Below are 24,615 nucleotides of genomic sequence, written 5' to 3'. Positions count from 1 at the left end.
TAGATAAGTTTCATAATTTGAGAAATCTTGTCTGCTGATTATACCACCCTAATGAACTAAATAAACTTACTTTTTGGAAATTTATTGCAAATAATATATTTATTTCATCTCCCCTTTTTATTCACTTTATTTTGTTCCATCAAATAAACAATATCTATAAGGGAAAAGTAGAATATGTGGGTCCTAAAGTTTATTTTTTGCTTTCCACAAAGTCTAACATAAAATGGTGAAATTTTTGTTAAGTATAGGGTGGAAAAAGTCGGGTGTTACATTAGTAGATAAACTCTTTAATTAACAAACATTTTTTTTACAAGAGAAAAATTAATGAGAAAGATAAAAGGTTAGGACCCATTAGTAGTGGATTGGGGGTGGTTAAAAAAGAACTAAAATGAATTTATTTAAAAGTAGAAAAAATGGATTTTATGTCAATAAAATAACATTTATTAATATACCAAAAAAAAAAACATTTATTATTCTTCCCTTCTCTTTCCCATAAAATCCTACCAACAATGGTGGAACTTTGAAGAAGAATGGGGTGGAAAAAATTCATACGCCGCTCAGTCGATAATTTTACTTTTTAATGTATAGATTGTCGAGTCATTTCCAACCCCAGACAACCAAATAATTAGACTTTATAGTATTAAATACAAAAGTATCAATTTTCCATCATTCTTTTTCCATGCCCTTTTTTCTCTAGTGAATAAACGATCTATCTGGGAAGTACATTTAATGTTCTTCAACCCTGGTCAACTAAACAAACTCAAATTTTAGAATTTCATTGAAAATAATATATTTATTTCACCGTTTTCTGTCCATCATACTTTATTTCACTATATAAATGCTTTTTTTTTTTTTCTTTTTTGGTACATGAACGGGGTCGAAGGCCCAAATATATATGGACTCCACAAGCTTACTTCATGTTTTCCATAAAATCTCATAAAAAATGATGAGATTTTTTTAATTATAGGATTTGTTGAATTGAATCACATAGTTCAACGTATTTGAGTCGAACTAAATAAGTATAACATAAAATATAAACACCTTTTAGCAAAGAGGTCACGGGTTCAACTCTCCCTAATGGTATATGTAATAGTTCCCCCCCCCCCCTAATATAAAGCTTCCAATTCAAAAAAGAAGCAATGATTTTCTTTTTCTTAAATAAAGTATATGGTACAAGTTTACCTAATGGTTAAAAATTCAGAACACATACTTTTCTTTGTCAAAAGTTGAAAATTCATTAGATAAAATAGTTTAAGCCAAGAGACTTTGACGACAACAAAAAAGTATCAACTATGAAAGAGGTGGAATACTCCACCACGACTTAGACAAAGAGGCCCAACAAGCTCGCTCGGCTAAAAAGTCAACAATAAATTACTAGTCTTAGGAATGTAATTAAAAAATATATGTTCAAAGTTTAAGGATAACCTCACAATTTCAGAAACTATACTAAGACTCATCCAATATAAAGATAGCTAAGACCCTATAGAGTAAGAACAGCTGCTAAGTAATCCGAATTGATTTGTAAATTTAAAGCCCCTAAAAATCAACCCAACATTAGGTCATCTTGCTCATCTTCCAACTCCATTGTTGAAGCTGAACCACCATGGTAATATTTACATTGTACTGCAACATAAACCCCATTTGAATCCCACAAAATGTAGCTCCTACCCCCTTGTTTGTGCTGCTATTCTACGAACCATCTTCAAAAACTTAGAAATTGACCAAACCGTCTCTTGGATTAGAATGGGTTGCAATGTATCTCTTCCAAACTAGATGAAGCAGTCAACTGATTTTGAATATCTGCACAAAGAAAATAAAATGAAGTCATAATGTGCATAATTGAAGCATCAGTCTCTTGTTATATAGCCACATTTTTGGTATTCCATATGCACCACACTAAAGCACTCCGGATTTGGATTACTAGATCCATTTTGTCACGACCTTTGAATTTTTTGCCGCACGAAATGCATCCAATCATGAAAATGCACCCCTTTAATTTTAGTTGTATTAATTTCTAAAGGGGATAATTTTTAATAATCTTTTGCATGCGAGTAAAAAAAATAAAGCATAACATACACTCTTAATAATATTTCCACAAACCAAACACAAAAGTGCTAATATTGTCCTTCTAGCAAATAAAGAGCTTCATATTGCAATAGCTTCATGTGAAGTTCTCCAAAGAAAATATATTTTATTTTTTGGAGGGTGGGGATATGCAAAATTTAATTATGATAAACAAATTAAGTAGAAATTGAAGCAATATTATCTAACTCATCCTCCATTGCTAAACATTTAGAGTATGTAGATTTGACATTAAATTTACCATTCTTAATTTTACACAATAAGAATCATGTGTATTAGGGTAAATGATGGGAATGGTGAGACTTGCATCCACTTCAAGGGGAAGAAGAGAGGGATTGAACCAAGATAAAATTCCACTAAGATTATTGTTATAAGATCAGATCCTGCACCCATGAAGGACTATGACTAAGAGGAGGGCTATTAATGCATTTGGAAGGCTAACGATGGAAGCTATGAGTCCTTATAAATGTTCATATTTGCTCCATTACATGTTTCAAAATGCCTTATCTAACGATGCCCCTTCCAATGAGAACACTCCTCCAACCCCAATAAGAGTTTGAAGAGGGCCCTACAGTCTAGAAATGGGGTATCTTTAATGTACTTGGTATGCATCACTTTTCCCCATAAGAAATCTAGATTTGTTAATAATCTCCATTCTGTTTTGTCAATAAAGCCTTATTAAAACAATGTACATTCCTGAACCTAATCCATCGTCCGTCCCTGTTATCCTTGCCCAAAAGTTTCCATTTAACCTAATGGAAGCCCCTCCGTAGTTATTCTTCCACCAAAGTTGGCAAGTCTTTTGATTCATTTATTGTCACAATTCATTGGGAATGAGAAAAACAAGGCATAACATAAACTATAAGCGCAAGAGGCTACCACTATGATCAATATAACCTTTCCCACATTAGACAACAAATTTTCTTTTTAGACATAAATCTTAGAGTATGATCTTTATAACACGAAGGAGAATGTTTATACTCTGGACTTTTCAATTGATGACTGGAGTCCCAAGTAAATAACATGGGATTGGACCTCTTTAATATCAAAGGTAAAAACAATGTCATCTCTAAGATCCTGAGGAGTCTTTGCACCAAGTATAATAGCAGATTTGTCAGAGTTAATATGAAGTCCCGACACTAATTCATAATCCTCTAAAAGAATGTTGATTTGGCAAACATTTTGGGATTGAGGTTGGTCCAAATAACATGCAATCATTTGCAAAGAACAAGTGGTTTACCTCTGGGCATTTCAAGATAATCTGATGCCAAGACACTTGCAAATCTCACAGTTGGATGTTAGCCTTGAGAGAGGGTCTCTTGGCAAAGAATGAATATATAAAGGCTTAGGGGGCAACTCTACTTAATCCCTCTATGTGGTTAAACCAAAACACATAAATAATCTATATTTTGACCTAAAATCTTCTTAGAATTACTACTTGTATGTAAGAGACAACCACCACTATACTTAAAGTACATTTCCCCCTTTATTATTGTTCTTTTTTTTATTTTTCTTCAAATAAATGTTTTGTGCTTAATAAGTAACAATTGATGACCATATGCCGAACTACATTGCACTATTTAATATGTTTGTGTTAAATTGGGAATGTATAACATAGAATACGGGTGAAGAGGTGATGGATGTAGTGTGACTTTCACTAACGTTATATATTATTGTCCCCACCCCTTAATATAAACCTACCAATTCTGAAAAGAAAAAAAAATTATATGGAATACCAATAGCTTTCTTTGTAATGGTAATTTAATTTTTTTCCCATCAAATAAGAAAATGATGATGTTCCAACACAAAAATGATAAAGAAGGATAAATCTAAACGTTGCCTCTTTTTTAAGTAAGATAAACGTCATCTTGTCTCTATATTTTTTTTGGGATGCAAAACCATGTGATGCAACACTTTTTTTTTCTTTTCAAAAATCATGTGAATATGTGATGCATGTCTACCCAGTGGCAGAAAATCCAAAACACATACATAATCTATGTTTAAACCCAAAGTTTATTTGGAGTTACTACCTCTACTTAGGAGACCATCATCATTGTGTTAAAAGGATAACTATAGTTTCAGTGGATATAATAATGCCAACTTTTTTTTACCAAAAGAAAAAGGAAAAAAATGATATAATGTAAACCCAATTTCAACCTTATAGGTCAGTCTATACTTTGTGCTTACTTTATTTAGTTATCATATTGGCATGATACACGTGTCAATTTAGCTAGTACACCACATTGCATAGCTAAGGATTTTTATCATCTTGTTTGCTGATGTTTTTCCGCCTTTTTTCTTTGAAGGGAGAGTTGAAGAAGGGAGTGGGAGATGAGAATATGTTCAAATACAATGACTAAACTCCTTTACAACATATATTGATGCAACTTGAGTCTGTATCTTGATTTTTTTCAAAACCACATGTGTGATTTTTGCATCCCCTTTGTCAAATACTCCCCCCTAATTTTATTTCTAAATTACTGGTATCACCTATCATGATAGGGCTAATTCATGGGCTTTCCATCCTACTAAAAATATGGCATTTTCAATAAAAAAAAATAATATATATATAAATGGAATTTAAATGGCGGAAGTTGTTTTGGAATTTCAAAACACTCCCACAATTTAAAATCTTTCTTTGGCAACTGCTCCATCTAGAATTACCAGTAGTATTTACAATAGGAAGATGGACCCAAATAACTCTAGAATGTAGTTTTTGTAGTACTCAACATGAGACATTATGCATCTTTTCTTCAATTGTGAATGGTTGGATCACATTCCCTTGAGGGACTCATATGCATTGCATTCATGTGGACTATCTTTTCAAGCTTTGTGTTTATTTATGAAAGACAAAAATTTGGATGCCCATACTTCTAATAGAGTTCTTAATATAGTTGGTACCACCTGTTACACTATGTGGAGAGTTTGTAATGAATAACGTTCCTCAAATAAACCACCAAATCCTAAGAAGACGGTTTTGTTGATATACCAGTGACTTCATCGTATGAATTCAGCTTGCGCAAAGCCTATCGACCCACTAGTTCTGGAACACAAGTAGCCCTCCGACCACTTTGTTTCTCTCCCCAACACACAAAAACTCTTGTGGTGGCACATATTTACAATGTCGAGATCAAAAAAGGGATGATGGGGGTGCTATTTGATACAAGTGGATGGTGTTGATTTTTCTATCAAGGAGAAATGGTCTATACTTAGCAATTGGATATCCTCACCATGGCACTATATCAAGGTCTACAAGGTGGGGAGACTCTTTGGCGTAGTTATGATCCTTGGGTTCTAGAGTTATGTAGTGCTGACTTTAGTCGGTCCTCTTCTACTTTTGGTTCTCCAGTTTCATCAATAAATTAGTGAAGTTTTCCACAACAAAAAAAAAGAAGGAAATCTACAATATGCTTAAGCATTGTGACTACAAACTCAAACTATCGTATTTGATTACAACTCTTGGCGTTTATTGCTTTTGCTATCAATTTCGAAGAGCATTCGATCATAACTGCATCATTTAGAATTTGTAAAAGATGATTATGCTGGTGGTTTTTATGGGAACTAAAGATGTACTTTCTTTCTAAATACCAAATTACCAATTAAATAAAATGTGCTTTCTTGATTTTGGTGTGAAAAAAAAAGGGATAAAAACTTTTGTTTAGGTGTGAAAGGAGGACTATCATCATGTCTATTTCTGTGTAAATATGTGACACGTGTCTAACATTACATCAAAAAATTGAGGTATATTTATAAGGTTTTTTTTTTTTTGGTACGAAGGTACATAAGTTACATCATTTAAAAGGTTGATGTGACTTATAAATGAATTTTAACCATTTGATATGATGTTGATACAAATGTTATACATCTATAACGAAATGGATGATCATTTCTTATAGGCTGCGTTTGTTTGCTGGAATAAAGGTGGGGTGGGAAAATTCTTGAAAAAAGTGTAGAATTTTTACTTTTCCTTTAAATCCCAAAATGATACATTTTTTGGTTGCTTGGGGTGAGCCCAACTTTCCCACCCCATGCCATTTTAAAATCCCACGTATTTGGTGAGACTTTGTGGGAAAGTTGAGAAAAGTAAAAAGTGGGACTCACCCCTATCACTTTTCTATAAAATCCTTTCATTTTATTTTTTTCTTCCTCACCTCACTATACATAGCACCATATGTTTTTTTTTTTTCACCCCACCTTTGTAAACAAACGTAGTCATAAGGGAATCCACTGGATAAGATTCCGTGGAACCAAATGGCAATTTGATTCTAGGCCGGCAGCTGGTACAGGATATATGAGGCCATGCAGATTTTATATTCCTAAAAGTAGGCAGGTTTGTCTGTAAGTTATCAATTACAGGTTGTAAAGGAACTCTCATCATTCGAAGAACGAGAGGAAGACGATATTGGAACGCCGTCGGCATGGTCCAGAGACATGGTGGCGTCGAACTGTAATGGTAGCTTGAAACCTTGATGCCAAAAATCCAAACCTAGTGCACGGAAATAGTTGATCTGCCGCAGTTTTCCATTACTTGTTCCTTTCGACTCCGAGATGGTTAGTTCAGTCAGTCTTAAATTTCTGAAATTTTAGTAAGATATGATTCACTACTTAGGGTTTTGATTGAAGAGGCGGTTGGATTCCACCTCTCATTGGTACTTATTTGTATGTTTCTGATCATCTGTAGGCGCAGATGGGTAGAGGAAGGGAGAGAATGCACCGGGATTACTCGCCAAGATTTGAAGAGAAGGGTTCCCAGGGGAAGAGCAGAAATCCCCCTTCACGATGCCTTTGGGTTGGGAATTTATCCCATCACGTAACCGAGAAGGCTCTTTCAGAGCAGTTTTTGCGGTTTGGCGAGCTCGAATATCTAGCTTTTCAACCTGGTCGGAGTTATGCTTTCGCTACCTTCATTAAAGAGGAAGATGCAATCCTTGCATTGAGGGGACTTCAAGGTTTTGTGGTTTCTGGCATGCCATTGAAAGTCGAGTTTGCCAAGGCGGTTAGTTCGTGCCGACGATTTCTATCTAATTTGATTTACATGAATTTATTCTTATTCCTTTTGTACTTCCAGCAAAATTTTTTCTTTTTCCAATTCCATCATATAAAGTTTAGAGTATTTTTAAACTCTAGCATCTAAGGGTTTATCACACCACCACACTTCGAAGCCTTAATGTTGAGAACGTAAAATGAAAATTGCAATCAGCGTGGAAGGCAGTGACGAGGTTGAACATTATTAATTAATGTGCATCACCATAAGTAATTGACTCATTGATCAATGGCAGCCATCCAAACTGAAATAATGCACATTCTCCACGTTGGGTATGTGGTTGCATCAACTTTTACTGAGAATTAGAAACAAAAACATGTAGTGATTTGGGAAATGGTTACTCTCGTTTTGATGGGTAGCTTGGAAGAACTGTAAACATACCATTCCAAGCTGTAAACATACCAAATAGGAGGATTGGAAGTCAATAATCGCATTAAGATAGAAAAGCAGTCTGAGAACTCAAATCCCTCACAGTAAAGCAAACTCACTCAAGCAAGTAACATTTGATAGAAGGCTAAAATCCCCTCAAAAGATGGATAATGATCCGATGAACAATTTGGCATAATTTGGGTAGTGGCATTCTCATGAGCAGAGATGTCATGACCTGTAAAACTGAAGTTAAATTCAATCAAACCAACAGATTGATCTGAAATATGGATCTAACTTTGGTATCATAGATCAAATCAAAGTCCTAAGTTTTCATGACCATCCAAAAGATGTTTAAAACTAATTTTGGAACACCAAATCTGAAGTAGAAAAAACTGAAAAAAAAAGAAAGAAAGAAAAAGAAAAAAAGAGAGGCTTTGGTAACTCACAATCGCAGGCACAAGAACCAGAAACAACAGTTGACTACTGCTCTTGGACGTTATTTTGACTTACCAAACTTTTAATGAAAATGAAGAAACAATACATGCCCTGAAAATTACCAAGAAGATGCTTTTTGTTCAAGGTATTAGTAAAACAGGATTTATTAACAAGGGTGGAAACCAATAGCAGAAGAAAGATCATGGACCGCAGAGTTCAAGCTAAACCAGAGAAATAGCAATTGATTGATGGACAGGTTTTCAAACTTTTAATGAAAATGGAGAAACAATACATGCCCTGAAAATTACCAAGAAGATGCTTTTTGTTCAAGGTATTAGTAAAACAGGATTTATTAACAAGGGTGGAAACCAATAGCAGAAGAAAGATCATGGACCGCCCGACCAAAATCAGAGTTCAAGCTAAACCAGAGAAATAGCAATTATTGATGGACAGGTTTTGAACTGCATTAAAGGTGTAACTCTATTAGTATTGTCAACGTGCAACTGAGCCAAGTGGATTAGTTACCAATTACCAATCCATTCATTTTATCTCTTAAATGCGCCAGATATTCCACTAACTGCTGGTGGAACATTTCACCATTGGATTCTCTATGAGCACTTAAGTCAGTTGCAAGTGCACAATTCACCTACCTAAATTGGCATATGAGAAGTTTAATCAACCAACCTTATTATTAGTCCAGGAAAACTGCCCCTTCCCGGATTCTGGTTGTACTGAAGCCTTTGGCGCCGGGTTCACCCTATGTTGTTGTAAGAATGATATCATGTCTTATGAAGTTAAACTTTTATCATGGCAAATTTGAAAATGCAAGATTACCTGGATATGGTTGATAGATCCCTTAAATAGGGATCCCCACCCCTCTTCATCAACTGTAAAATATACATGTCGAAAAGAGTGGAAATGTGAATATTTTTTTAGGTTCTTTTGGACACAATGCTTTTAGTGCATATGATTGGAGCACTTGTGTTATTTCACCAGAATATTCAGCTGCTTATGAGAATATGATATGCTAAAGTTCAATTCTTAAGTTGATGCAGGACAGGCTTGGGAATTCTAATGCAAGTCTAATAATTAATTGAATTTGGGTTTGAAAGAAACAACTGACACAAAACCCAGAACACACATGCAGAAAATCAGATCTAACAGCCACAAAATGATGAATCTTTCAAAGTAAAAGTGCAATAAATTCATTTCAGGAATCATTTAAATTCGTAATTAGACACATGATAGGCAATACCTACCTCTGCACTCTGCAGTCCCATGAATTGGAATGTTGTGCCGAATGATTGGTTATTACTGAACTCCAAGAATGTATCCTTGTTGCTTCATTGTGGATTGATGAATCTTTACCCTGTTTGAGGTTGTTATTTAAGGCAAAAATGGGAAAGTTAGGAGTAGTGGAAAAGGAATAGGGGAGAGAAAGAGGGTGGTAGCATAAGAGAGAAGAGTTAGAGAAGAGAATAGGGTTTTGGCTTCATGCCACTTGGATTCACCTTGCGGATTATACGGGATCATTCTTGCGCAGAGAATGGAGAAAATCTCACAAAGTTCCATCATATTTCCTTGTCTATCATGTCAAGATAGGCTTTTAAAACTCAAAATTAAAAAAGGAGGAAATAACTACTGTTCTAGCTATAACTACTCCCTAGTAATTCCCTTACAGTATTAAATTATTAGTACATAATAATTTGGACCTTAATGAAGGTATGAAACAAAATAAAAATGCGGCAAAGTAAAATAAGCTCCGTATAAGTAAATGGAAACATGCATCCACACAAGTAAAAATGGAACATCTAGCTACAATGAGGTGACATGTTGTTGTCATCTTCGGCTTCTCCACTGATATGTCCAAAAGCCTGCTTTGATGTCTCGTCATAAGTTCTTAAAAGTATGTTTAGAAATAGGAAGAAATAAAGATATCATACATCATCTTTGCCCTCTTTGCAATCCTTTTGAACCATCACCTCTATAACAGCATGTCTGGAGTGGATCCCTCATCCAATTCCATTCCTGCTTCATGTTACTTATTGGACTGAACAAAAGATGAAAGTGTTTAAGACTGGCACATAAAAGTACAAAGATCCCAATCTTTTCATTACCTTCTAAGGCCTTCACAAGTTTCATTTTGGCGTACCAGCAGCCATGAAAAGAGGTAAAATTTAAATATATACCTTCTTTGGCGAGGTTTAACATCTCCTGTAATTTCTCTAATATCAGTCCTGGAGAGGGTGGCTAAGACAGTTATGACCTTACTACATTGGTTTTGAGTGTATCATTTAACTGTAAACAGCAAATTTTAAGATGGGCTTTGTGTGGGTGTCTACCAAGAGTAACATATGTAATCCAGGAGTTTCTGTTGTCCCTGGAGCCATCGCTAAATGTGTGGTGTTTGAGGTCAGAGTTGCTTCTTTTTATTGATGATCAGTCCAAAGAACATTTATACAAGCTTACTGTCAGATATTTGAAGTTATTAGTGAGCTGCACATTCTAGATACTGTTAAATGAGCACCATGATCTGAAAGTGATCAATGACCATTTTACACAGCATAGAAAGAAATTGATGCAACCAACTACTGAACTTTTATGTCCATTGAGTTCAGAATCCTACCACAATATTCCTTATGAGGATCTAGGGTGAGTGAAAGTAAAATTACTAGCCACAAATAACCTACCATGAAACAATGTTGCACATGGGGCAAGAGTCCAGATTATGTTTTTTTGTTTAGAATTTTTATTGGAATAAATCTTACCCTAGTAAATATTATTTTTATTTATATCTTTGTTAAATTGGTGTTGTTTGTTGGCTCCTTGATCTGCAATGGAGTAAATCAACTGAGTCAGTTGATGTATTAAAATGCAATGATCCAACACCATACTTTTGGTGATCTTATCATTGGTGATAGGATTTGTTTAGTCTTTATGAAAGACATGAATCATCTTTCTCTAAAATGTGAATTACCCAATGACAAAATGCCATACCTGCAACTGAAGTGGTCCTATTCCATGTCTGCGACTGATAGATTCCTCCTTTTTGGACTTCTGAAATTTATGTACAGTAAAGGGGAAAAAAGAGAAACACTAATTTTTTAAGATTTTATTGAATCATGTTGAAACCATGCTTCGTGTCGTCCATTGAAAACTGATTGGACACTTGAGTACTGGAATGCTTTTGAAAATGATTTTATATCTTGGTTGAGAACTCAATAATTCTTAAAAGAACAAGCATTCTCTTGTTTCAGGCACGGCCTAGGTAAAAATGGTAAAATTGATCTTTTGAAACCAGAGGTTCAAAATATTCATAGTCCTGTGCACAAATGGGTCATGACTGCCCTTAACCAGATGTGAGATGCAGACATCCAGTCAATTGTAACATGTAATTAAATTTAGAAAGATACTTCATGCTTGTTACCTTCTTCTTCTCCAGGTTGCAATCATTATGTAACAGCCTCCTGCACTTCAAGGAATGATTTTGAGAGTAATTTCCAAAACAAGCATGATGCACATTTTAGAGTTTTTTATTCAAGATTCTAACAGTTGTCATAAACCAGAAATCTGGATTTGAGTGTCTCTTCAGATTATGTGTTCTCAAATGCATAGAATGAAAGCATGTGTGGACAAAAATGTATTTGTTAACCAAGAGGCAAATTTACTGTCTCTGAAAAACAGAAATCTGGATTCTCAGTGTCCTTATAGATGGAATTTCTTTTGATTTTCTGTCTGCTTTTCACCATATTTAATAAAGAGGCAAGGTTAATAACTGTGTCTGCCAATTCCTTTGCAAGACAATCAATCATTGCACAAAGCTGGTGTAAATTAAGCAGGAATATAATAATCTAAGATTAGCTTGTTTTACTAGTCATTCAACTTGGTTGTACAAGGTTTTACATTATCATGGTTGATCCACCTCCTGGTAACTAAATTACTTCAGTAACGTTCCCATAAGGTGCTTTCACTTTTTACAAGCTACACAATGTTAAGGAATATCATTCACCCAAGCAAAATATTAAGCGATATTGTATCTGTATGCATGAGTCAAAACGAAAGGAAGTATCATATTCAGATTTTATTCTGTTTAAACCAAGTGTTATCTGAGTGGTTCTTATAGGGCCTATCACCATTCCCATGATTGGATGCAGCAAGTGGTTACTTCCTATCTCTAAATGGGCGGATGGAATTCTTAGAAGGATTTTTGCCTTGGAGACCTGATTGTGAATGCTTGCTTTTAGATTTTTTGCACTGTTACCTTTACTGGATATATGGGTTCTTGGTCATTCAGGGGGATGTTGCATTTGTTGGTGCTGGTAGTAAGATGTCAATTTGATTATGCCAAATATAGGATTAATTATTTATTATTCTAGATACCATTTTGAAATGAAGATGCTAAGATGGATGAGTGCCAGAACTTGCCAACTTGGTAGGATAAAGTAAGGAGTGATTATATTAGAGCTAGTATTGGGTATAGCTTTGATAAATGATAAGTTACGAGAAAGTCAATTGAGGTGGCACAATAAATTTCGTCTTGTCTCGTTGTCTGGACTACGTTGAGGCAGCCGAGATACCGAAATCTTGGCGAAACATGATACAGCTTTGTACCATGTTTTAAGAGCCTGTTTCGGGGGGTTTTAAGTGTTTCTTGGGTCTGGTTTTCGGTGTACAGCCTAACTTGAGGCCAATAAATACAATGAGAATGTTACCTTTTTCTAAAACCTAACCCAAACTGGTATTCTTGATTCACACATTCCTGGTTGTATGTGGCAAAATTGGATCATGTAGTTTCACAAATCTAAAAATCTACAAGAAAACATTGAAACTTCCATTAAAATGCAAGAACAAAGACTGATCAGATCTCAATTATAATGTAAAAATTAAATATTTCAATTTATATCATATAACACCGAAAATTTCAAGATCTCGGAGAGATTTAGTCAACTGACTGAATCTCATTTTGCCCTAATTTTGTCTCACTCTGCTCGAGATTACCGAGATCTTGCGAGATTTTGTATGATGGGTGGCACTACCACATTCATTGTAGAGCTTTAAATGCCCCTACATAGAGAAGTGATTTAATCCAAATAGTTAGAACTAGTGGAACTAGGGACAGACTTAGGATAAATCTTAGGAGAAGTGTTGAGAAAGGATATACATGGCATAGGCCTTGTATTTAGTATGGCTTCAAAAAAGAGCTAATTGTAAGGCAAGGATCCTTGCAGCCAACCCATTTTGATGTAGCCCCAATAGGATGAGGCCAAATTCCAGGATCAATTAAAGAAATCAGCAAGCAAGTAGGATTTCTCACAGCCCTGCGGCTAGGGTTTTAGGGGCTGTTTAGGGGTTTTAGGGTTTGAAAAGAGGGTGACTAAGGTTCGGTTATGGTGCTTAGGATTGATGAAAACCTGAATTTGAACCTTGAGGTTCTGAGTTTAGATTCAAGCTTTAGAAGTCTAGGGTTTAAGTAAATTAGGGTTTCTGTTTTCTAGGGTGGTTAGGGCTATGGTTGGGACCAAGTTCTCAGGAAGGGCAGGGGATGATGATTCTAAAAGGGGTTGGGATTTGGTGGAGGGGATTGCAAGATCTAGAATTAGGGTCTGGGGAAGACGACAGACTGTCGCAGACTAGAAGAGGGAAAGAAGAGCTAGGGTGCCGATGGGTTAGGGGAGGGGTAGGCGTGACAACTTGCTGCTATTGGGGGGTTGAAGATGAAGAAATCCTGAAGTAAAACACCAAGTTACCAACAATGCTGCTGCAAGCCCTTCCTGTGCTGGGGATTCCCAGAAACTCTGGCCAAAACTTTAAATCTCTGCTATAACTCTCTGCAATAATTTTATTCATCAAAACTCTTTTGGTTAGAAGCATAGGCTATGTATTTGTAGCCTTCATTAGACAACTCCTAATACTAAACTTTGAAACTAGAAAAGAGAAGGAGTTCTATTTTAAATAGGACTCTTATCTCAACCTGGACTCACTCAAATAATAAAATAAGAATAGGACTAGATTCCTAATAGAATTCTGAATTTAACTGGACTCAACATGACTTGATTAGGACTGCTCTAAAATTACAAAAAATTGCCCCATGTTGGGCCGAACTTCTTGTGCCACTGGGGAGTGCTGTCGGGTGCTGGGCAGCAACCATAGGCCTTCTTTCAGTCCTTATGGGCCTTGCTGGCTCAAGTAGGACTAAAATAAAATTATCAGAATATCCATGAGCCAAAAATATGCTTTAGGGCTGTTGGGCTATCCATGGATTGTTGCTCTTGCATCAATACTCCCATCGTGAAAAAATTCATCCTCGAGTTTTGTACTGATGTGGGGGGAGTAACATGTTTATAACACAGCTTGTACCATCCCTAGGCTAAAGTCGGGCGATGTAGGACCACTAGGACTGACGTTTTTAATTCAGAACCATGGGGGCATGACAAAGTCAATATGCACATATTCAAAATCAGCAGCCGTGCTCTTGGGGTCTTCTTTAATCTCATCTATGGCTGGTTCTGTTGTCTTGACCGTGCCTTTGCAAGCTTTTTAGCACCATCCGCAGCTTTAGCAACCTTTTCATCAAGGGCTTGAGTCAGCTCTTGGTCCTCCTCTATTTCAGTGTCATTGTCTTTATCAGTTTCTTCAGACATCACTTTGGCAGATATAGGCAGCAGCTCTTTATCTTCTACTATTTCATTAAGGTCATGGTCATTGTTCATGTATTCTTCTTCATCGGATAAGTCTTCTTGGGCTGCTTCTAGAGGTAGACATATGACTTTATCTTGAGTGTGATGGTGGTTGGTGTCATGAATAGCACTTCCTTTCTTTTGAGTACAATCTCTGGCATGGTGTCTTCTCTCATGGCAGTAGAAACACTCATCTGGGCTGCTGTTGATGTGCTTTTTCCCCCTGTAGGTTGTCCTAGGAGGATTAGTATTTCGTGGAGAAATTGTGGAGGTGGAGGCAAATGTGAATGGTTTGGCGGGTGGTGGATTCCTCATGTAGTAACCCTAATTGTTGTATTTCCTCTGTTCATGTCCACCAAAGTGGTAAGACTTGATGAGCTCTTCCAAGGTGGGGTGGTGAATGGTGAGTGATGATGGAGTCTTTCTCTATGTGGCCTTTCTTTATCTTCATACTTGTCATACAAAGGATTCTCATATCTAGATTTTCTGGTATGGCCGTTCCTGTTACTTTCATTGCTGTAACCATCTTCCCTGTACCTGTGATTCCTACTAGTTTCTCCACAAGGTGGAATGATTCTATGTGAATTTACCCATGGGCGGGGAGGAGGCAAAATTAATGGGAATGATTTGGGAAAAGTTTGGGTCTTGATAATTTTTAAAGGGATGATTTGAGATATCCGGCATTAATATGGGAAAGCTGAATTAACAAAACCTAGATTGGTTGGGATTAATTAGGAAAAGGGATAATTAGGGGTTTATCAAAATCCCCATGGGATTGTTTTAAGTTATCCAAAATCACAATGGGATGTAAGATAGAGAGAGAGAGGGTGTGTTAAGGATTCCTAGGAAGCCTGCAGGGTTGGATATGGGAGGGTTTAGGGATGATGAAAAAGGGATGGATAAAGAGAAGGGAAGGTTTCTTGGTAAGTTCTTGGGCAATCTTTCTTGATCTTTTTCTTTTTTTTATTCTCTTTTTTTTTTTTTTTTTTTGTTCTTTTTGTTCTTTTCTTTCTAGTTTTCAAATCTTCTGCAAGACTTAGAAAGGGAAAGAAAGGGGGCGGAGGGAGAAAGAAGGGGGAAGGGGAGGGGTCCAGGTGTGATTGCTGGGGGGTGGGATAGGGCTACGGATGCTGCTGCAGAGTTCAGAAGGGATGGGAAGACTTGTTTAAGAAAGAGGGAAGGTGGGCAGGGGTGTTCTTGGTTGCTGTACTTGTTTTAGGCTGGATTGCTGCTGTCGTAGTGAAAGAATGCTGGAGATTGGAAGAAAATGCTGGAAGTTGGAGTCCTGATTGGATTCTTGAAAGCTAGACTCCTTGACACCCTCTGTGGCCCTCTCACAAGGCCACAACCCAACCTTTTACTAAAATCATCTTCCATTCATTCAATCCAATCTACTTTACAATGAAAAGAATGGCCTACTTATGGCCTTACATTGAGAAAGAACTAGACTGAAACTGGGAACTAGACTTAGACTCAAGTAGGGACTTAGAAACTGACCCAACTAGGGTTTCCTTCCAAAGTTAGGATGCCCTTTACAACGAAATAACAACCACATAAAATAAAAGAAACCCTTCTTGAGCTAAAATACTTAATTATCTCTGAAGAGTCCTACTTAAAAGAAAGACTTCGTAAGGCACAAGAACTCAACTACTAACTCAAACTAAGACCTTAAGACATGACTGTACTGTAAAAATTAAAACTAAATTCTGAAATTAACATCAGGAGCAAATTAGGGCTAGAAAAATGACCAATATGCCCCTTTTAAGGGGTTTGGCCAGCCCTGGGTGCAACACCATGGAGTGGCCTTGGGTCCCACCCCAGGGTTTCGGCCAGGGGGTGACCCTTGTTCACATCAGTAACTTTAGGGTTTCTCATGAAGAACGTAAGATGTGGTTTTTAAGGTTTTCAGTGGGAGACAGGTGCTGCAAATTAAGTTCTGAGTTTCCTACAGGAGCGGTGCAGTATTCAATCAAAATATGGCCCACATCTGATGCTGGGTGATTTGGGTCTTGAATGATTGAAAAACAAGAAGGGGAAAGCTAGAGTTGATGTTTAGAGAACGTGATGAACAGGGGTTGGGGAATGATTCAACTTACTGATAAGTGGTATACAGCAGGTTGAATGCTTTGAGATATCCTTCAACTTGCAGAAATTCCAGCATCTAGTATAATTCTTCAATGGAGATCTCTAGTGGCTGATTTTTGTGAAGCTTAGGACAATGTGATACAGTTCCAACACTGTCTTGGCCTATTTTCCTTTGAAATTGACCTAGTGTTGATAGATATTGATGTGGGTGCTTTGTTAATACGTTTGTATGGTGATGGGGCGTATTCTATGGGTCCAAAGTTTAGCATCTAGGTCAAGTACGAAAATAGGTAGCTCTAGTAGTTTAATTGGTCTAACTGTGTAAATTGTGCCCAACTTAAGTTATAAGAGAAGAGTAGTCTTTTTTCTTATGTTTTATTCAGTTTTTAGAGTGTAAGTCAGTCAGTTTTTATTTTCCCAGTTTAAATTAGTTTCTATATCCTAATTTCAGCAGGGCTTATTATGTCAGAATATAAATAGCCTCTGCACCCCCATCCCCCTCCCCCCCAAATCGATTGGATTAGACATTAGATTTGAATGAATGAATGAAAATAAGCTTCCCTTTGAGCACTTTGTGTGTGTTTACTGTGGTTCTGTTAATTAGTTTGAAGATCCAAGCAGTAGGAGTTCTAGTTACTGGTTGTGTCCATTAGTCTGGAGATCCAAGCATTTGGATTCTGGTTCTGTCAATCAGTTTAAAGATCCAAACCCTGGGAAGGTTCTAAGTGAAATCAAGCTTAGACTCTTGACAGTGGCTGTATAGGACAACCATTGATCTCCATCTTCAGGTGAATCCCAGCAACATCATGCTCCATTTAAGGTCCTAACCAGGTTCTACTGGAAGCCTACATCAATTCCCTCTCCTATCACATGTTGTTTCTATTTTTCTTGAATTTTTGGAGTTGCCAAGGCACCCAAAATTCAAAGTCAGATCTATGCCAATCTAACTATTATATCTGTCTCACATTTTAGGTACATCATCTCCCCAACACTGTGACCTTAGATCCTAGTTTGACCCTGTTTTGACCTTCTGCTTTCAAGATATAATTTGTCTTAAAATTTTCGTACTCCCTCAAACCCATAAAACAAGAACCCTCATATCTTTTAATTTAACCATTCGAACCCCGCCAAACTTGGGGGATCAGATACCTATATTAATACCTATGTTCCTACCAAGTTTCAACCATGGTCGAAATTTCGGTTGAAATCTTGGTTTGTAGAAAACCGAAACGATGCTCATTTTGCCTTGTTTTGTGGCTTTCACTGAGACTATTTCGACCCCCCAAACCCTTTTTGCTGATTATTTGTGCTTTCAATACATTTTTCATGCAATTTCAGTCACTCCTTTGCTTTCCATCACACATTGCTCCTCCTTTGGGGATTTTGGAAGATTTTTGCTAGCTTTGTTCCAAACTTCCCCCTTTTTTTATTTTTACTTTGTTAATGGCTTAAATGGTCTTGTATGGCTATGAGATTAATATGTGTTTAGTCTAGGACTATGATCTATGATTGTGTGTTCAATTATACAAAGTTTGTATTTCTTAGAACCTCAAATGTGTTAGTGTACTTGAATGATATCTTTTCATGCGTTTTTAGCAAAATACCAGTTCCATTGTGTTCATTATGGTTTAAATAGGTAGTAGGCAAGAAATCAAATGAAAAAAACCATCAACAAAGGGCCGAAACTTGCAGGGAAAGGTTCTAAGTTTCAACTAAAATTTTGGTCAAAACCGCTATATTTCAGTTTCTACCCTGGTTGAGACTGGCCTCGAAACCAAAATGCCGATCCTTGGTTTCAACTCTTTTTGACACCTGTGGACCCCAATTTCCCATCTCAGCGAATTTATCCCTTGTCTCCCCTGGGATGGGCTACATATCTTTGAGATCTTAAATATCATTTAAGAGCGTATGATTTTTAACCACAAAGCCCTAACTTAACCCTTTTCCCTAAAACCATCCCATCACAGCCCATATCTCAAAGAAATCCCATATCCCATAGCCAACATTTCAAGAAACCCTTTCTTGGTCCAATATGAGTTGATTTTCTTGAAAGATCTTGGAAGGAGGGGTCCTTATTAAATTGGGGCTGATTCAGAATGGAGGAGCGAGGAGAACTTTTGTCTCAAAGCTAAGCAATCCTCACAAATAAAAGTTTCTATTAATCAATTCACTGGCTCAACTGTGCAATTAAATTTATATGTAATCAATATGGCTGGTATAACTTACAAACATAAACTTGACACAGTTGTTCATGTGAACAGTAATTTTAGGAGTCCTATTGGGCTTGCAACTTTAAACAAACACTAATTGAAAACAACAGATACTGATGTAAGAATTGAAACACCCTTACTATACTAAGGATTTTGGGGCATTTGTAAGGAGGAAACCCTACAGCTGAGGCTGGTATTCGACAGCTGAACTGCATCACCGAAGTACAATGAACAATGCATATTAGATAGACACCCAAGTACAGGGAACAATACCATATGTCATAGGCATCATCCTCGGGCACTATGATTGTTGTCCACAACTTTGCAAGGTGGTACCTTGGTTCTGCATTGGATCACATTACTGGGGCTAGTGATCCACTTCTAGTGCTATGGATGCCTCAGCCGTATTAGTTTGGTTCTAGGCATCCATCATATTCAGACGGCAGAACCAAAAAGAAGGATTGTCTCAATTTTACATGTATCTGTGTGGACATACCAGCTGAAGAACCCTTTGCTGCCTAGGTTGCTATATTTGATGGAGAAGATTTTATGTTTAAGCTATCAGTGTTCTATGATTGGAAACCATGTGTGCAACCTTTGGGCATGAGTTCAACGTTGCCTTCTCGATGCCCAAGCCACTAACGAACACCTTGTTGCCTCTCCTGCAGCTGAAACAAAACCTGAAGTTCACCTTTCCGTGCTTGCTCCAACTAGTAGTATCTCTGACTTCATTATTCAACTCCATACTCTTTACCGTGCTCCCCTAGTCTCCCCACATTTGACTGACCTCACACTCCCTGTGCATGGTCATCGAAGAGCTGTTGTGCAGAAGCCTATCTCTGGTTCTCCCAATAGCCAATCCAGTCGTCTTTTGCATCCAACGACAGTATCAGTTGTGTTAGGACCTACATTCTATCAGACTACTACTCTCTGCATCACATGTGGTCTGGTCCAGAGGCTGCATGAGGCTCAAGGTCTACCACCCTTCTTGGTCTTCAGCCCAGTAACCTCCAATCTGTTCATCCTGTTGCTGGTTTTTCTTCCTTCTCACCCCCAATCTTCCCTCCCCTTCCCTCTTTCCTTTGTTCATCATTAACACTGGGATGGCACTGGCGCCTGATTCTATCTCTGTTTTTGCTGTTCAACCCTCCTTCCATCCCTGTCTTTTCTGGGTCAGTCCATCTGCTTGATTCACCAACCTTCCTAATACTCCTGTTGGCCTATTGACTGCTCCCTAGTTCATTGTTCCTGGGTCTGTGTGCCAGCTCATAACCCTTCCATGTCTCCCCACTTCCATCCAATCCTCTACTGCCCCTCTCCTGTCCCTTCATGTTTTCCATGGGCGTGACACAAGCTCCCCTCCTTATCCCAAGAAGCAGTTCTCACAGCCTACTTGTCAAGCAGTGATATGATTTTGCCCCTTAGCATGGCTATCAGAGATCATGCTTTCTGGCATGGCTTAGTGGGCACTTCTGCCCTGCCGTAGTGCTTTCTTCAAGTTCAGTTTTGGTTGCCTTCTTATGATAGGGCCTTCCTTTAATAGTATGTTGTGGTGGTTTGGGCCCCTTCTCCTGTGCTGGCCCTCTCTGAGGGTTTTGTATTCAGCTTGGCCCCCCTTCTTTCTCTCTCCCTTTTTTTTGCAATTTAGACGTCCAAAAACAAACAAACAAATAAGTAAATAATATTTTTCCTTCCTATTCCACAATAAAGGGTACAATGAACAATACATATATATATAAAACTATTGAGTTTATGTAGTAAGGGTACTTTAGGAACTTTGTTACTTGATGCTTTAATATCATATTTGCTATTTTTTACCTATTGACTCCCTAGGGAGGTGTATGCAAGGTGCGGAATTTTGCCTTGGTTTCGGCTAGATTTCAACCCCTCGTTTCGGGGGGTATTTTTGATCATTTTGGGCCCAAATTGTCTACGCTAATTTGATGCCAATAAACACACTGGAATTGCTGGTTTTACGTAAAACCTCACCCAAATTGGTGTTCTCGATCGACATATACCCGACTGTGTACGGGTAAAACTGGAATTCTATAACATTATTTTAAACAATTAAACCAAAATAAATATGCACAAGGACAATAAACATCATTATAAAATACTAGTATACAAATACATCTAAGTATATATACCTGTGCTGGCACCACATGTATCATGTCAATACCAAGTGCTATGCCTCGGTGGATCCATCGGCTGTGTGTCCTATGATACGTGCTACAAGGCCCAAAGGCTACAAGTATGAGCTTCACCATTACTTTTTTAAAGTCACTCCATGACATTTCATGCTGATGGTTATTAACTTACAGAGAAACTAGAACTTTGTAATTGGCGTCATCTATGGAATACGGATGCAAAACTACTCCCATCAGGGGGTAATGTGAATAGAGATATGGAAAACAGTTAAGAAACCCTGGTGGGTGTGGTGGTGTTGGTGTTGGTTCATATGATGGTAGGGTTACATCCAAACGATATTGGTATATTGTCTCCAACATAATAGTTGTCTCAGAGCCAGTGGGAGGCATAATTGGGGCCCTCTGATGATGATGGTCCCAACCATCGTGCTGCTGTCCTGCGAACCGAAGCTCATGGATGATCCATCATTATACCTATAATAGTGCGAACTCCTAGAAGACGGGTATGTACCATCGTGTCCATAAGCAGGAGGGACATCATAACCATAAGCCCATAGCCATAAGCATATGTGGAGCCTACGGACTCCTCCAAGCTCATGGACCCCATTGCTCCCGACAAGTTGTCCACCAGATCAAAATGGCCGTATAAGCCATACGATTGAGTATCGTCACTATTACAATAGCTATGCATGTGCTGCTGCTCCCCCCATAATCCTCCCCCCTCCCTAGCTGAGTGTAGCTCGTAGGACGACCACGATAAAGCTCACCACCATGATTGTCACCAGGGTGGCATGCGTGTACTGAGTCTCTCCAGTGTATCTCTCTGGGGGATGCTGTGTCTTTGGTAATGGAACATGTAATCGCTCCTGTATTCCTCCATCACCACTAAGACCATCGTCGTCATCTTTATCATCACCATCATCATCATCATCATCATCCCTCCGAGTCTGACGGGATTGGGAGCAAGGGTGTCATCTGGATCATCCTCGTGCATGCTAGGCTCCACCATCCAATCCTCAGTGGCGGCAGTGCCTTGTGCATGTACCTGCCCCTCTCTAGATGCCATGTTCTCATCTACATTAACTCCCGCAACTTGAGCAATGACTGGGTTTGGCCCACCTCTAGGCTGATTTAATACCGGCGCACCCTTGTCCAATAGCTAGTCAGTGAGGGGATGCTGCTCATCTGTAGTGACCTCTAAGATATTGTCAAGGTGGATGTCCCTGTCCATGTCATGGTTAGCATGTATCCTAGCATGCTCTATCTTCAACCTTATGTTGTAGTGGCAATACACGAGGTCATTCAGGTGCTGACTTCCCAACCTATTCCTCCTTTTGGAGTGAATCATGCCAAATGTACTCTAGTTCCTCTCGCACCTAGAGGCAAAGCAAGTCTGGGAGAGGATCTTCACTGCCATTCTCCGAAGGTTCTCTGCATCGCTCCCATACGAAACCCACCACTCAACTGCATTATCACAAATACATTAAGTCAATACTTTAATGCTTAATAAAAAAAAAATCCTACTTATATAGTTCTATGTAAAATGTAATAATAATAGTAATACTCATGCATCTAACCTAGATCATAATTTTGTTGATTATGTACAACATCTAAACCAAAGACCCCCAGTGCATCCCTAAACATCTTTATCTACAATCATTTGTATTGATGGTTAACTAAATTCTTTCACAAATAAAAAGCAAGTACTAAGTTCGAACCTGCATGTGGCAATTTGACTGGATCACTGGGTTTGGCTCCAACTTCGAGATAACTTGCATGACGGCATTAAGCAAGTCTGACCTCAACCCCAAATTTTTGTTATACTGATATTTAGGATTGAGATAATAGGCTGCACAATTCACAAACTCACAGTTAGAGACTTAGACCTGTCATTGAATGAATTACTAATATTTACTACAAGTTTACAATACAAATTAATAACCCACACTAAATTACATACCCGATCTATGCATCGAATGTGTTAGACGAGCGGTCCATCGAGTGTGCACAATATTCAGGTAAGCGGTGTGACCTTTGGGGTTAGCTCTTTGTATGGCTATCTTCATGGGCTCAAGGGCTGCATAAAATGTGGGGCATAGTGGGCCCCCTCAGGGAGGAGTCAACCATACACAAGACTTTGATTATTAGATCCAAGGTCTCTAGCACAATAGTCACATTCCTCCAAAACTCATCAAACGAGATAGTCGCTTGTGCTATGCGCCCACTATTTGTATTGAATTATCACAAACACATTAAGTTAGTAATAGATACTACATACTAGATATTTATAGTGTAAATGTATAAGAACTTGTTAAATCAAATAGTAGAGAGAAAAAAAATACTTGCTTGGATCCAACCCATGAGAACCACTCCTTTGATGCAAACATAGATCTGGGGCCCGCCTTCCTCTTCTGAATATGGCTGAAGGCGACAAAATTGTGGCAAATCTCGTTGGATCGTGTCACACTAACTCACCCTCCTATGCTCGCCTAATCATATCCAGAGCAGCGCTATGATTATAAATGAAATTAGTTACCTACCTGTCCCTCTGCGTTGTGGTCTGGATAATACTGATCTTACCGATGTCCTTTAATATGAGGTCGATACAGTGAGCTGCGTAGGGTGTCCAATAGAGATTATATCCAGGTGTATTCATTAGTACCTCACCTGCCTTCTTGAAGTTGGAGCCATTGTCAGTGACAATCTGCACCACATTATTCTTCCCAACTTCATTAATAACATCCTGCAGGAGTCCAAATATATACCTGTGGTCTTTTGTTTGGCCAGTAGCATCCACAGATTTCAAAAAAATGGTCCTTCTATCACAATACACCATAAAGTTGATGATACACTTTCTTGTCGAACCGGTCTATCCATCACACATAATGGTGCATCCATATGACCCCCTCATGGATCACAAACCATCGATGTACTCCTACAGCTCCTCCTTCTCCTCAATTAGTAAGGTGGTCATCGCCTCTCCAGGGGGACCAGTATATCCATGACCTGCCTTTGTAATAGTGTCAATCATATTCTTGTTATACAGACCCTGTGCTGTGTTTGCTGGAATAGAACTGTAGTACATCTACTTCGCACTGCCTTCTTTGCCTTTTTAGCCATCACTTTCCATGCACCTGTATCTTGGGCTGCTTGGCCCCCTTCCTTCTGAAATTGTCAAGATCCTGCTCTAAGATAGTATTCCTTCTCTGTGGATAGTCACGTGGTGCCGGTAGATCTGTTGTAGAAATGGACCTCTGTTAGTGATGTGAGCCTTAAACCTGCTAATGCTACCTGAATTCAACTCCTTACCACAGAACTTGCATCTTGTCCTACTATTGTTGCTATCAATAGCAACATAATACTGCCATGTTGAATCAACCCCCCCCCTCGTTGCAGCTCACTGTGGCTGTCCTTGTCCCCGGCCCTGCTGTCCTCCTTGTGAACCTGCTCCTCTCCCATTGCAAGACATGATAATTGTTGCATCGAAAATCATTGCATAAACAATTAAACAATACCAAAATAATATTTTCTACAAAATGAATATTTAAAATTTTTTTCGACAAAAT

At 38.1% G+C, this 24,615-nt stretch overlaps 1 protein-coding gene across 1 annotated transcript in view; it reads left to right on the top strand.

The window, feature by feature from the left end:
* Nucleotides 1-6,415: 6,415 nt before the first annotated feature.
* LOC148999567 (RNA recognition motif (RRM)-containing protein) overlaps nucleotides 6,416-24,615 on the top strand; it is a 38,294-nt gene continuing 20,094 nt past the window's right edge. Inside the window, exons 1-2 of the mRNA XM_089140091.1 lie at nucleotides 6,416-6,633; nucleotides 6,764-7,078. Coding sequence (XP_088996217.1) covers nucleotides 6,631-6,633; nucleotides 6,764-7,078 — 318 coding nt within the window. The 5' untranslated portion in view covers nucleotides 6,416-6,630. The remainder of the gene's footprint in view (nucleotides 6,634-6,763; nucleotides 7,079-24,615) is intronic.

Source organism: Hakea prostrata, chromosome 11, assembly GCF_041222555.1.
Source record: "Hakea prostrata isolate BN-2017 chromosome 11, UWA_Hpros_2, whole genome shotgun sequence".
In the NCBI taxonomy this organism is placed as follows: Eukaryota; Viridiplantae; Streptophyta; class Magnoliopsida; order Proteales; family Proteaceae; genus Hakea; species Hakea prostrata.
Note: the sequence above shows the minus strand (reverse complement) of the source record. Positions and strands in the feature narration are given on the sequence as shown.